Genomic DNA, 14,348 nt, shown 5'->3' with positions numbered 1-14,348 from the left:
TAACCCCATTCCGTTAAAATGTTGAGTTAGTTTTACGTTACTCCGGTCAAAAGTTTTACAACCCCCTTCCAAGTCCAGTGAGTAACCTGAAATGGTACAAAAGGTAAGCGGTAAAACAGCGCAGAGTAAAAAATATATAATAATAAAGTTTACCAAAAAACGGAAAATATAACGTACATTTCAGAGTAACAAAAAGAAATGCCTTTAGGGAACAGTAATGGGTTAACACTTACACTCTCTGCGCAATGGAGTAATTAAGCCTTGAAAGTAGTGCTAACAATTCTACAGTATGCAAACTTTTTGTTGATTACTCACAACCCTCTGTCTGTATATAAAACAGTGTCGGAACAGACTGTGTTACTCACACTCTTAAGCATTATTAGACAGTATTGTACGCAGAAGTAGTATATGCTATCATAATGGCGAGAAAAAGGCTATTAACAAAGGAAGACAGACAGACCATTATAACCCTTAAAGCGTAGGTCTTTTCTTTAGAAAATTGCAAAGAAGCCAAGGTGTCGGTACAGTCTCCTACACCATCAAAAGGCTTACTGGAAACTGGAGGAAACTGACAGGAAGAGGTCTGGCAGACCCAAAGCCACAAGAATCAGAGACCACACGTTTCTGAGAGTCAACCAGTTTGCGTGATAGGCGGCTCACAGGACAACACTCTCTCAGCTCTCACACTGGTTGAAGAAAGCAAGTCTCAGTTCAACAGTGAAGAGAAGACCGTTCGAGCTGCAGGTTGACAGATCGAGGGCAGTAAGAAAGCAAATAAGAAAAAAGAGACTTGTCTGGGACATGAACCACTGCTGGGACCACTCGAAAGACTGGACTACTGAAGACTTGAAATCTTCTGTTCTTACGCAGGTTTTTACGCATCATGTACTAGATGTCTCATTAACCAACTGTTCAACATTTGGAGGAGGAAGCGTGACTGGTCTGGGGCTCTTTTTGGATCCAGAGTCAGCGACTTGCAGAGAGTGTGGCACCTGAACCCAATGGCTTAAGCATTTTCTGGCCATGCTCTCATCCACCGGTGTACAACTTAGTTGGTCAGGGGTTCATCCTACGCAAGATAATGACCCAAACTCCTCTAGGCTATGTCACAACTACCCTAGAAGAAATCAGACTGTGGTTAAATCAGGGATACGGCAGCACAGTCTCCGGACTAAACCCCATCGAGCTGGTTTGGGATGAACTGGGCAGAAGGGTGAGCAAAGCAACCTACAAGTGCAACACATTTGTGGGGAACTTTGCACAGCGTTGGGAAGAACTATACAAACAATATTTGATTTCCATTGTAGAAAGAATGCTACGATGTGTTCGGCTGTTATGTCTGCAAAAGGTGGCTACTCGCCAGGAGCCATCGATCTCTCTCTCTCCTTCTTATCTCTCTCGTTTGTGCGTAACGTAAACAATGAGTAGGTCAGGTAATAAGCTTAGTCTAAGCTGGCTATATAACCAAAGGGTATAATCTACATTTTTCTCCAGGGTTTGTAGGGTTTCATTCATTCATTGGTTGTTGCATCTCTGGTGTTGCCTGTTACCCTCGTGACATCAGTACGTACCTACCAGGGATAATGTAGCTAATAGCTTTCCTCTTAGTGAATGGTGGTGGTACACACATGCATATACAGTGGGGAGAACAAGTATTTGACACACTGCCGATTTTGCAGGTTTTCCTACTTACAAAGTATGTAGAGGTCTGTAATTTTTATCAAACAACAATTACTTAAAAATCATACAATGTGATTTTCTGGATTTTTGTTTTAGATTCCGTCTCTCACAGTTGAAGTGTACTTATGATAAAAATTACAGACCTCTACATGCTTTGTAAGTAGGAAAACCTGCAAAATCGGCAGTGTCTCAAATACTTGTTCTCCCCACTGTACATGCTCACATGAATAGTGTTTCACAACAGTGCCCATCACACCCACAAGGCTTAATCCTGCTGGTGAAAACTACAAACACCACATCCTGTAGACTACAGTAGAGTCTCAGGGGGGGTTGCTTGGACTCATGGGAGCTGTATTTTTGGAAGTTAAAGTTCTTCAACTGCTTGCAGATTAGATATTATAGTTNAAGTTCTTCAACTGCTTGCAGATTAGATATTATAGTTGTGGACACACAGACGTTACCTGATCATCCTATCTCCTACCGCTGATCCTCTGAAATTAGATCTATGTTTATAGCAGAATCATTAACAGTACATGACCACAAAGAACAAGAAAAAAGGTTTTCTCACGACAATATACAGAGGATGTGACATTAAATGGGATACTCAACAACAACATATCAAAATACTGTGTGTGTTGTAGTGCTGCAGTCCGTACCTCTGTCCCTGTCCTCCTCTGTACCTCGCAGAGGGGATAAGAATTGGGTCGTCATCACTGTCGTCTGAGTCCTGGTGGCTACGGGAGGGTTGACCCTGTCCTCCCGGTCCCGTTGGAACCCCCTGCCCCCCTGGACCCCCATGCCCCCCCTCCCCCACAGGCTCCTCTCTCCTGCACCCCCCAGTGGTGTCCTCCGCACCCATACCCTGGCTCCTCTCCAGGGGCGTGGCAGTCACACTATCCCCCACAGAGGAGGCTTGTGCTGTGGCCTGGGCCTGCATGGAGCCCTGGGTGCTGGAGAAGGAGGCACCCCCAGCCTCACACAGTGGGTCTGTGTGGGAAGCTGCAGACCTGCTCTGGCCGGAGGTTTCCGACACAGCCACTGGTATTGAAGGAGGGGAGAGGAAGGAAGAGAGATGTGGTCAGTATGAGGCTCAGTTGTCTAGGTGTCGGCAATACGGCAGAACTAGTGGAACTAATGCCGCTTTCCTGATCAGTGCTACACATGGAATCCCATAGAGGATAGTAACACTAACAATCATGGCCACTAGGCCACTCCAGTCCTCACCCTGCTCTGAGGCAGAGCTCTCTGCCAAGGGCCCTTCCCTGGTCTGGGCGGCCCCTGCTGCCTCTGACGGTTTGGACTCTCCACTGGAGGCTCCGCTGCCCCTGGAACTGGAGGCTCCGCTGCCCCTGGAACTGGAGGCTCCGCTGCCCCTGGAACTGGAGGCTCCGCTGCCCCTGGAACTGGAGGCTCCGCTGCCCCTGGAACTGGAGGCTCCGCTGCCCCTGGAACTGGGAGCTCTGCGGCTCCTGTAGAGAACAGGGGGTGGGCAAAGGAGGGAGGGTAAGAGTCGGTCTCAAAGAACAACATTCCATCACCAAGATGAGACACTTGATTTCAATTTGTGAATATTCGTTTGATGAGTAAAAATCTGGGAACATCAAGGGTCGGTTTCCCTCGATGTTCAGTATTCTGCTCTCCATTAAGAATTTCCATTGAGCGTGCCTTTTAGTCCAGCAGCAGGCTTAATCTGGGTCTGTACAAATCACCTCCTAAAGTTTGAATAGTGTGAAGTTGTGCTTCTGGCTTTCTAAGCAGTGTAGTCGGAGTCGCACGCTCACCACTCGTCAGTGAAGTCCAGTTTGATGGTGCTGGTGGTGGTTCCCTCAGTGCTGTAGTGTAGACTCAGGACGGGTTCTGCCGTGCTGGCTCGGCTACCTCCAGGTCCAGTACTGCTGCTGGGTGCCCCGGACCCAGACGAGGTTCCAGTTACACTGGCAGACGCAGACAGAGTTTTCACTTTGACTGAACTCGCTCCAGCACTCACACTCACAGCTTCTGATGCTCCTGAGAGGGAGAACACACACACACACACAGAGACACAGACAGATAGAGAGAGACAGAGAGAGAGAATGAGAGGAAGAAATGGAGGGAGAAAGAGTGATTATTGCATAATATACAGTATATGACAATAGTTTTGCCTGGTTACCAAAATAAAAACCACTATAGTGATTAGGGTTGCAAAAATTCCAGGAACTTTCAATAAATTCAGTTGTTTTTCCAAAATCCTGGTTGGAAGATTCCCAGAATTAGGAGGCAATAAGCAGGAAATACAGAATCCTCCAAGCAGAATTTCTGGAAAACCAGGGAATTTATTGAACATTGTGTGGAATTTTGCAACCCTACTCGCGACTATACATTTTCAACAGAGTTATTCATCGTTGTGTTTCCATGTTAGGTGTTACAGTACATTTCAGAATTGAGGACAAAACAATATTGATTAGTTGCTTTTGAAATAGTGTGTAGAGACTAATACCAATTTAGCAAATAGATAAAACCACTTTGTATTCCATTTCAGTGTTAGCACTTTGCATAATGTAGTCTGTATTTATGCTAGCTAAAAACATGTCAAATAGATTATATTTTATAAGACAGGTACACGGTTTTGTTTTTTATTATACAGGACAATCTAATGCGATGGTAACATGCAGCATTGTTATTTTAGGTAGGTCAATGGCAATGCAAAAAAAGGCTGTACTCCTCTGTGCTGCATTGTACACTCACCTCCTACTAACTGTGTTACACAAGAAAGTTTCTGTGAAAGTTTTCAAGATTCATTCCATACATAGAGGAAGAGAGGAATGCTATCCACCAATCCACAGCAGCAATACATACAGTGATTCATATACTTTCAAAAAACGTGAGGTGCACTTGGTTAGATTTAACTTGCCCATCACAATGGTGACAATAGAAGAAATGGAAGCGTGAAGCTAAATCAAAGCTAAATCAAGCTAAATCAAGCGCACCCCTTTAGTATTTGACAGTATTTGACCCAGATTTGAACCAAAACGTCACACAGGTGAGAGGGGAACACCACAAAGATACAGGGGTTAAATGCAAGCCTGTCGAACTACCACCCCACACAACAGTTCATCACAAAGCAGTTTGGAATGTCACTGTCATCCTAGGGCCTATTGCGTTGTTCTGTAAAAAAAAGAAAAAAAAGAAAGCCAATACAGGAGACGATCGCATTGAGAGGGAACAGTTTGAGCGTGAGATGATCTACAGCACGGCTGTGACTGAGTGAAAAGCCAGGAGGACAGCAAGATTGCATCAGGGCCAGGTTTGGAGCCCAGGGGCACGTGCCCTGTGTGTCCGTTCATAAATACGGCCCTGGATTATGTTACCGGTCCAAAATAAAATCAATACTTATGGGCTGAGGAATTACCTAACATTATCTCAAGCTACAGTCGCAACAAGAGAGCCTTGGAGAAAATAGCTTACACCAGTCTCCGCCCTGAGGACTCGGTTGGCCAAAAGGGACTAGAATGCATGCCTATTGAACATGCACTCAGGTAAAGCTGGTGGAGGGGCAAGGGGCAAGCCGGAAGTCTCATGGTAAAGATGGTGGCGGGACAAGGGGCAAGCCGGAAGTCTCATGGTAAAGATGGTGGCGGGACAAGAAGGCACGCCAGAAGTCTCATGCAAATTGTTGTATAATTTTTTATGCCACACAGACGACAGAGAGAAAGGCCAGAGGAAGACAGAGATACAAAACAGAAAGAAAAAGGAGAGAAAGAGAGATAAGAGACTATAGGGATAGAATGAGAGAGTGAGAGAGAGAAAGAGAGAGAATGGAGGGAGGGAAAGGGAGGAGAGGAGACGCACCCTGCTGCTCATCCAGAGTCATGGATCCCAGCTGTTTGTTAACCACAGACGAGGGAGAATCTGGAACACAAATAAGACTCACTAAACAACGGGCACAGAGGGTAACACCAGGGTTCATACGATCATGCTCAGGTCACACAGAGGTCAAAGATCAAAGCTCAAGTCAAAACGCAGCTTAAAGTGGACCAAGGCCAAGCAGGAAAAAAAGAGTTAAACACAGCTAAATGAACAGACAGTGTTGTTTGTTGTAACACTGGGAAGAACATCTCAAGGTTGATATTGATATGGGAATAGAACAGCAATTTCACTACAAAAAGCTTGTGGGAGATGGAACACATCCCGGACTTAGCGGCACACGTACAAGAACACAAAAGATATCACACGCGCAATTCATAGTTTGATAACAACAGAAGATTTACACAGTAGTTCAACTTCAGGCATCTCAAGTTGTCTCACTCAGCCTTTTAAAAGTAAGTCATGGAACAAGGATGGACCTCATAGTAATACGAACACCCACTCACTGCATGTCTGATGAGCTGGTACCAACTATGTTGACCATGGGGTAGTGCCAGTGGCCAACCACACTGACCAAGGGCCTGTGTCATGCACAAACATCTGTCACCTTGTGTGACCAGTAGCCAGCAACCTCAAAAAGGGCTTCATGCAGAGATTCATCATTGGCAAACCTTTCACTCCACCTCAAACTAGATGAATAGACTTCCAAAAAAAGTTGTTACTGAGAAATAGATTGATATATGAATTGATTACTACCACAATGTCACATGGTCTGATGCCAGTGCATTCCACTGCAACTCAAGCTACGTACGTCCACATTACGAGTGTTTCGTGAGGCGAATCGTAAAGGATTGAGAATGAATATCGTTATTTCCCATTTATATGAAAATACCAATTTGGTATGTTCATAGTAGCTTTATCAGTCTCTACGGTAAAGCCAGATGTCACAGCCCTGACGAGGCCTTGCGCCAATACTGAAGCTTACATGATCAGATACAAACAATACATATGAAAAATGGGAGACAACATACAAAACTGACTCATTGTATCCACTTACATTATGTCTGTCTGTGTCTGTACAGTTCTGTGAAAAAGTATTTGCCCCCTTTCAAATTTTCTCGACTTTTACATATTTTTGATACTGAATGTGTTAACCAAAACCTAAAATTAGATAAAGGGAACCTGAGTGAACAAATAACACGACAATTGCATACTTATTTCATGTATTTCATAAAGTTATGTAACACCRAATGCCCCTGTGTGAAAAAGGAATTGCCCCTTACACTCAATAACTGGTTGTGCTTTAGCTGCAATTACTCCAAACGAATGCTTCCTGTAGTTGTTGATTAGTGTCTCACATTGCTGTGGGGGGATTTTAGCCCGCTCTTCCATGCAGAACTGCTTTAACTCCACAACATTTGTGGGTTTCAAAGCATGAACTGCTCGTTTCAAATTCTGCCACAAGATCTCAATTGGGATTAGGTCTGGACTTTGACTAAGCCATTCCAAAACTTCAGATTTGTTGATTTTTATCCATTTCCATGTAGACTTGAATGTGCGTTTTGGATGATTGTCTTGCTTGCATGACCCAGCTGTGCATCAGCTTCAACTCACAGATGGATGGACTGACATTCAACTGTAAAATTCTCTGATACAGAGCAGAATTCATGGTTCCTTCTAGTTAGGCAAGTTGTCCAGGTCATGAGGCAGCAAAGCATCCCTAAACCATCACACTTCCAACACCACGCTTCACTGTTGGTATGAGGTTCTTACTGTAGAATGCAGTGTTGGGTTTTTCCCAGGCATAATGGGACCCTTGTCGTCCAAAAATATATAATTTTGACTCATCTGTCCATAGAAAATTCTTCCCAGAGTCTTGATAATCATCCAGGTGCTTCTTGGTAAACTTGAGTCAACTTTTTGGACAAGATGGGTCCCATTATGTCTGGTGAAAACCAAACACTGCATTCCACAGTAAGAACCTCATACCAACGGTATGACAATGATCCAAAACACACAATCAAGTCTACATGAAAATGGTTAACAAGCAACAAATCTGAAGTTCTGGAATGGCCTAGTCAAAGTCCAGACCTAATCCCAATTGAGATCTTGTGGCAGAATTTGAAACGAGCAGTTCATGCTTTAAAACCCACAAATGTTGCAGAGATAAAGCAGTTCTGCATGCAAGAGCGGGCTAAAATCCCCCCACAGCAATGTGAGACACTAATCAACAACTACAGGAAGCATTCGTTTGGAGTAGTTTGAGTCATTGCAGCTAAAGGTGGCACAACCAGTTATTGAGTGTAAAGGGCAACTACTTTTTCACAAAGGGGAATTAATTGGGTGTTGCATAACTTTGTTAATTAAAAATAAGTATCAATTTTCTTTGTATTTGTAAACTCAGGTTCCCTTTATCTAAAATTAGGTTTTGGTTGAAGATCTGATAACATTCAGTATAAAAAATAGAGAATCTGAAAGGGGGCAAATACTTTTTCATGGCACTGTATGTACACTTGAAGTCGGAAGTTTACATACACTTAGGTTGGAGTCATAACTCATTTGTCAACCACTCCACAAATTTCTTGTTAACAAACTATAGTTTCGGCAAGTCGGTTAGGACATCTACTTCGTGCATGACACAAGTAATTGTTCCAACAATTGTTTACAGACAGATTATTTCAATTATAATTCACCATATCACAATTCCAGTGGGTCAGAAGTTCACATACACTAAGTTGACTGTGCCTTAAAACAGCTTGGGAAATTCCAGAAAATTATGTCATGACTAAAAAGCTTCTGATTGACTAATAGGCTAATCATTTGAGTCAATTGGAGATGTACATCTGGATGTATTTCAAGGCCTATATTCAAACTCAGTGCCCCTCTCTTTGCTTGACATCATGGGAAAATCAAAAGAAATCAGTCAAGACCCCAGAAAAAAAAAATGTAGACCTCCACAAGTCTGGTTCATCCTTGGGAGCAATTTCCAAACACCTGAAGGTACCACGTTCATCTGTACAAACAATAGTATGCAAGTATAAACACCATGGGACCACGCAGCTGCCATACCGCTCAGGAAGGTGACACGTTCTGTCTCCTTGAGATGAACGTACTTTGGTGCGAAAAGTGCAAATCAATCCCAGAACAACAGCAAAGGACCTTGTGAAGATGCTGGAGGAAACAAGTACAAAAGTATATATATCCACAGTAAAATGAGTCATATGTGCATGTGGACAAAGATTGTACTTTTTGGAAAAAAGTCCTCTGGTCTGATGAAACAAAAATATAACTGTTTGGCCATAATGACCATCATTATGATCGGAGGAAAAAGGGGGAGGCTTGCAAGTCGAAGAAACACCATTCCAACCGTGAAGCTGCAGGACGGACTGGTGCACTTCACAAAATAGATGGCATCATGAGGCAGGAAAATGATGTGAATATATTGAAGCAACATCTCAAGACATCAGTCAGGAAGTTAAAGCTTGGTCATAAATGGGTCTTCCAAATGGACAATGACCCCAAGCATACTTCCAAAGTTGTGGCAAAATGGCTTAAGGACAACAAAGTCAAGGTATTGGAGTGGCCATCACAAAGTCGTGACCTCAATCCCATAGAAAATTTGTGGGTAGAACTGAAAAGGCATGTGCGAGCAAGAAGGCCTACAAACCTGACTCAGTTACACCAGCTCTGTCAGGAGGAATGGGCCAAAACTCACCCAATTTATTGTGGGAAGCTTGTGGAAGGCTACCTGAAACGTGTGACCCAAATTAAACAATTTAAAGGCAATGCTACCAAATACTAATTGAGTGTATGTAAACTTCTGACCTACTGGGAATGTGATGAAAGAAATAAAATCTGAAATAAATAATTCTCTCTAATATTATTCTGACATTTCACATTCTTAAAAAAAAGTGGTGATCCTAACTGACCTAAAACAGGGAATTATTACTAGGATTAAATGTCAGGAATTGTGAAAAACTGAGTTTAAATCTATTTGGCTAAGGTGTATGTAAACTTCCGATATCAACTGTACCTAATCCATCACCATATTGTTTTTATTTACTTTTTTGCACACCAGTATCTCTACTTGCACATCATCATCTGCACATCTATCACTCCAGTGTTAATTTGCTAAAATTGTAATTACTTCGCTACTATGGCCTATTTATTGCCTTACCTCCTCACGCCATTTGCACATACTCTATATAYACTTTTTTTATTTTGTGTTATTGACTGTATGTTTGTTTATTCCATGTGTAACTCTGTGTTGTTTGTGTCGCACTGCTTTGCTTTATCTTGGCCAGGTCGCAGTTGTAAATGAGAACTTGTTCTCAACTGGCCTACCTGGTTAACCTCACTGGTGTAGGGGGCAGTATTTTCACGTCCGGATGAAAAGCGTGCCCAGAGTAAACTGCCTGCTACTCAGGCCCAGAGGCTAGGACATGCATATTATTAGTATATTTGGATAGAAAACACTCTGAAGTTTCTAAAACTGTTTGAATGATGTCTGTGAGTATAACAGAACTCATATGGCAGGCGAAAATCTGAGAAAAATCCAACCAGGAAGTGGGAAATCTGAGGTTTGTAGTTTTTTAAGTGATTGCCTATCCAATATACTGTGTCTATGGGGTCAGATTGCACTTCCTAAGGCTTCCACTAGATGTCAACAGTCTTTAGAACGTTGTTTCAGGCTTCTACTGTGAAGCGGAGCGAATAAGAGCTGTTTGAATCAGGGGTCTGGCAGAAAGCCTTGAGTTTAGTCACGAGCGCGGCCGTGAGCACGAGCTCCGTTTCTTTCATTTCTAAAGACAAAGGAATTGTCCGGTTGGAATAGTATTGAAGATTTATGATAAAAACATCCTAAAGATTGATTATATACATCGTTTGACATGTTTCTACGAACTGTAATGGAACATTTTTTAACTTTTCGTCTGGACTTCTGCGCCTTGTGCATTTTGGATTACTGGACTAAACGCGCGAACAAAAAGGAGGTATTTGGACATAAATATGAACTTTATCGAACAAAACYAACATTTATTGTCTAACATGGAGACCTAGGAGTGCCATCAGATGAAGATCATCAAAAGGTAAGTGATTCATTTTAACGCTATTTCTGTCTTTTGTAACACCTCTCCTTCTTTGGAAAATGGCTGTATGGTTTTCTGTGGCTAGGCGCTGACCTAACATAATTGCATGGTGTGCTTTCACCGTAAAACTTTTTTTWAAATCTGACACAGCGGTTGCATTAAGGAGAAGTTTATCTTTAATCATATGTTTAACACTTGTGTATCTTAGATCAAGACTTGTGTATCTTAGATTATGATGAGTATTTCTGTAATTTGATGTGGCTCTCTGCACTTTCACCTAATGTTTGTTTGAGACAATGCATTTCTGAACATAACGCACCAATTTCAAATGAGGTTTTTGGACATAAAGATGAACTTTATCAAACAAAACACACATTTATTGTCTAACATGGAGTCCTGGGAGTGCCATCCGGTGAAGATCAACAAAGGTCAGTGATTCATTTTAACGCTATTTCTGTCTTTTGTGACACCTCTCCTTCTTTGGAAAATGGCTGTATGGTTTTCTGTGGCTAGGCGCTGACCTAACATAATCGCAAGGTGTGCTATCGCCGTAAAGCCTTTTTGAAATCAGACACTGTGGCTGGATTAACAAGAAGTTTATCTTTAAAATGGTGTATAATACTTGTATGTTTGAGGAATTCTAATTATGAGATTTCTGTTGTTTTGAATTTGGCACCCTGCAATTTCACTTGCTGTTGGCGAGGTGGGACGCTAGCATCCCACTTGTACCAGAGGTTAAATACATTTATTATTCCATTTTTTTTTTWACCTTCCATCCCAATTTTGTGTTACCAATTGGTAGTTACAGTCTTGTCTCATCGCTGCAACTACTATACGGACTCGGGAGAGGCGAAGGTCGAGAGCCGTATGTCCTCCAAAACACAAACCAACCAAGCCACACTGCGTCTTGACACAATGCCAACTTAACCAGGAAGCCAGCCACACCAATATGTTGGAGGAAACGCCGTAAACCTGGCTACAGTGTCAGCATGCATGCTCCCGGCCCGCCACAGGAGTCGCTAGAGCGAGATGGGACAAGGACATCCCTGCCGGCCAAACCCTTCCCTAACCCTTTACGACGCTGGGCCAATTGTGCACCGCCCCGTGGGTCTCCCGGTTGCGGCCGGCTGCGACAGAGCCCAGACTCAAACCAGGATCTCTAGTGGCACAGCTAGCACTGCGATGCAGTGCCTTAGACCACTGTGCCATTCGGGAGGCCCCTATAGCCTTATTCTAAAACAGATTCAATTAATCGTTTTCCTCATCAATAGATCATAATGACAAAGTGAAAACAGGTTTRAGATTTTTTTGCAAATGTATTTGCAAATGTACAGAAATACCTTATTTACATAAGTATTCAGACCCTTTGCTAAGAGACTCGAAATTGAGCTCAGGTGCATCCTGTTTCCATTGATCATGCTTGAGATGTTTCTACAACTTGTTTGGAGTCCACCCGTGGTAAATTCAAATGATTGGACATGATTTGGAATGGCACACACCTGTCTATATACGGTCCCACAATTGACAGTGCATGTCAGATCAAAAACCAAGCCATGAGGTTGAAGGAATTGTTCGTAGAGCTGAGGTAAGATTAGGGAGGTAAGGCAATAAATAGGCCGTAGTGGCGAAGTAATTACAATTTAGCAATTAAACACTGGAGTGATAGATGTGAAGATGATGAATGTGCAAGTAGAGATGCTCGGGTGCAAAGGAGCAAAAATTAAAAATAACAATATGGGGATGAGGTAGTTTGGATGGGCTATTTACAGATGGGCTATGTACAGGTGCAGTGATCTGTGAGCTGCTCTGACAGCTGGTGCTTAAAGTTAGTGAGGGAGATATGAGTCTCCAGCTTCAGGAATAGGCTTTGGGGATGACCAGTGAAATATACCTGCTGGAGCACGTGCTACGGGTGGGTGCTGCTATGGTGACCAGTGAGCTGAGATAAGGCYGGACTTGACCTAGCAAAGATGACCTGGAGCCAGTGGGTTTGGCACCGAATATGAAGCGAGGGCCAGCCAACGAGAGCATACAGGTCGCAGTGGTGGGTAGTATATGGGGCTTTGGTGACAAAACGGATCGCACTGTGATAGACAGCATCCAATTTGCTGAGTAGAGTGTTGGAGGCTATTATGTAAATGACATCGCCGAAGTCAAGGATCAGTAGGATAGTCAGTTTTACGAGGGTATGTTTGGCAGCATGAGTGAAGGATGCTTTGTTGTGAAATAGGAAGCCGATTCTAGATTTAATTTTGGATTGGAGCTGCTTAAAGTGAGTCTGGAAGGAGAGTTTACAGTCTAACCAGACACCTAGGTATTTGTAGTTGTCCAGAGCACCGTCCAGAGTAGTGATGCTAGACGGTCGGGCAGGTACGGGCAGCGATCGGTTGAAGAGCATGCATTTGGTTTTACTTGCATTTAAGAGCAGTTGGAGGCCACGGAAGGAGAGTCGTATGGCATTGAAGCTCGTCTGGAGTTTAATTAACACAGTGTCCAAAGTGTGGCCAGATGTACACAGAATGGTGTCGTCTGCGTAGAGGTGGATCAGGGAATCCCCAGCGGGAAGAACGACATCATTGATGTATACAGAGAAAAGAGTCGGCCCGAGAATTTAACCCTGTGGCACCCCCATAGACACTGCCAGAGGTCCGAACAACAGGCCCTCCAATTTGACACACTGAACTCTATCAGAGAAGTAGTTGGTGAACCAAGCGAGGCAGTCATTTGAGAAACCAAGGATGCTGAGTCTGCCGATAAGAATGTGGTGATTGAGAGTCGAAAGCCTTGGCCAGGTCGATGAATACGGCTGCACAGTATTGTATTTTATCGATGGAGGTTATATCGACCTTGAGCGTGGCTGAGGTGCACTCATGACCAGCTCGGAAACCAGATTGCATAGCGGAGAAGGTACGGTGAGATTCGAAATGGTRGGTGATCTGTTTGGTAACTTGGCTTTTGAAGACCTTAGAAAGGCAGGGTAGGATAGTAGATATAGGTCTGTAACAGTTTGGGTCTAGAGTGTCTCCCCCTTTGAAGAGGGGAATGACTGCGGCAGCTTTCCAATCTTTGGGGATCTCAGCTATCTGGATTTGGATGAAGGAGAAATGGTGGGAGGTTTGGGAAAGTTGTTGTGGGGGGTGCTGGGCTGTTGACCGGGGTAGGGGTAGCTAGGTGGAAAGCATGGCCAGCCGTAGAAAAATGCTTATTGAAATGATTGTGGATTTATCGGTGGTGACAGTGTTTCCTAGCCTCAGTGCAGTGGGCAGCTGGGAGGTAGTGCTCTTATTCTCCATGGACTTTACAGTGTGTACCAGATCTGGGGAAGGGTACCTAAAAATGTCTGCACAGTGGCCTCCCATCAATCTTAAATGGGAGTTTGGAACCACCAAGACTCTTCCTAGAGCTGGCCACCAGGCCAAACTGAGCAAATGGGGGAGAAGGGCCTTGGTCAGGGAACCCGAAGATCGTTGTCCTTCTGGAAAGTCCTCCCATCTCCATAGAGGAACTCTGGAGCTCTGTCAGAGTGACCATCGGGTTCTTGATGGTCACTCTGACAGAGCTCCAGAGTTCCTCTGTGGAGATGGGAGGACCTTCCAGAAAGACAACCATCTCTGCAGCACTCCACCAATCAGCCCTTCATGGTAGTGAAGCCACCCCTCAGTAAAAGGCACTTGACAGCTCTCGTGGAGTTTGCCAAAAGGCACCTAAAGGACTCTCAGACCATCAGAAACAAGATTC

The 14,348-nt window shown here is 43.7% G+C and overlaps 1 protein-coding gene across 5 annotated transcripts in view; it reads right to left on the bottom strand.

Annotated features, from left to right (window-relative positions):
- Positions 1-2,093: 2,093 nt before the first annotated feature.
- Positions 2,094-14,348, bottom strand: part of LOC111980126 (DDB1- and CUL4-associated factor 6) — a 55,302-nt gene continuing 43,047 nt past the window's right edge. For 2 of the 5 annotated variants that reach the window (XM_024010790.2, XM_024010805.2), the window contains 4 exons: positions 5,509-5,568; positions 3,462-3,687; positions 2,905-3,149; positions 2,094-2,718 (listed from right to left, as the gene is read on the bottom strand). In XM_024010790.2, the coding sequence (XP_023866558.1) occupies positions 2,285-2,718; positions 2,905-3,149; positions 3,462-3,687; positions 5,509-5,568 (965 nt within the window). In that variant the 3' untranslated portion in view covers positions 2,094-2,284. The remainder of the gene's footprint in view (positions 2,719-2,904; positions 3,150-3,461; positions 3,688-5,508; positions 5,569-14,348) is intronic. The other 3 variants (XM_024010792.2, XM_024010799.2, XM_024010812.2) reach the window with 3 other exon arrangements.

This window comes from Salvelinus sp. IW2-2015, linkage group LG2 (genome assembly GCF_002910315.2).
Source record: "Salvelinus sp. IW2-2015 linkage group LG2, ASM291031v2, whole genome shotgun sequence".
NCBI lineage: Eukaryota > Metazoa > Chordata > Actinopteri > Salmoniformes > Salmonidae > Salvelinus > Salvelinus sp. IW2-2015.
Note: the sequence above shows the minus strand (reverse complement) of the source record. Positions and strands in the feature narration are given on the sequence as shown.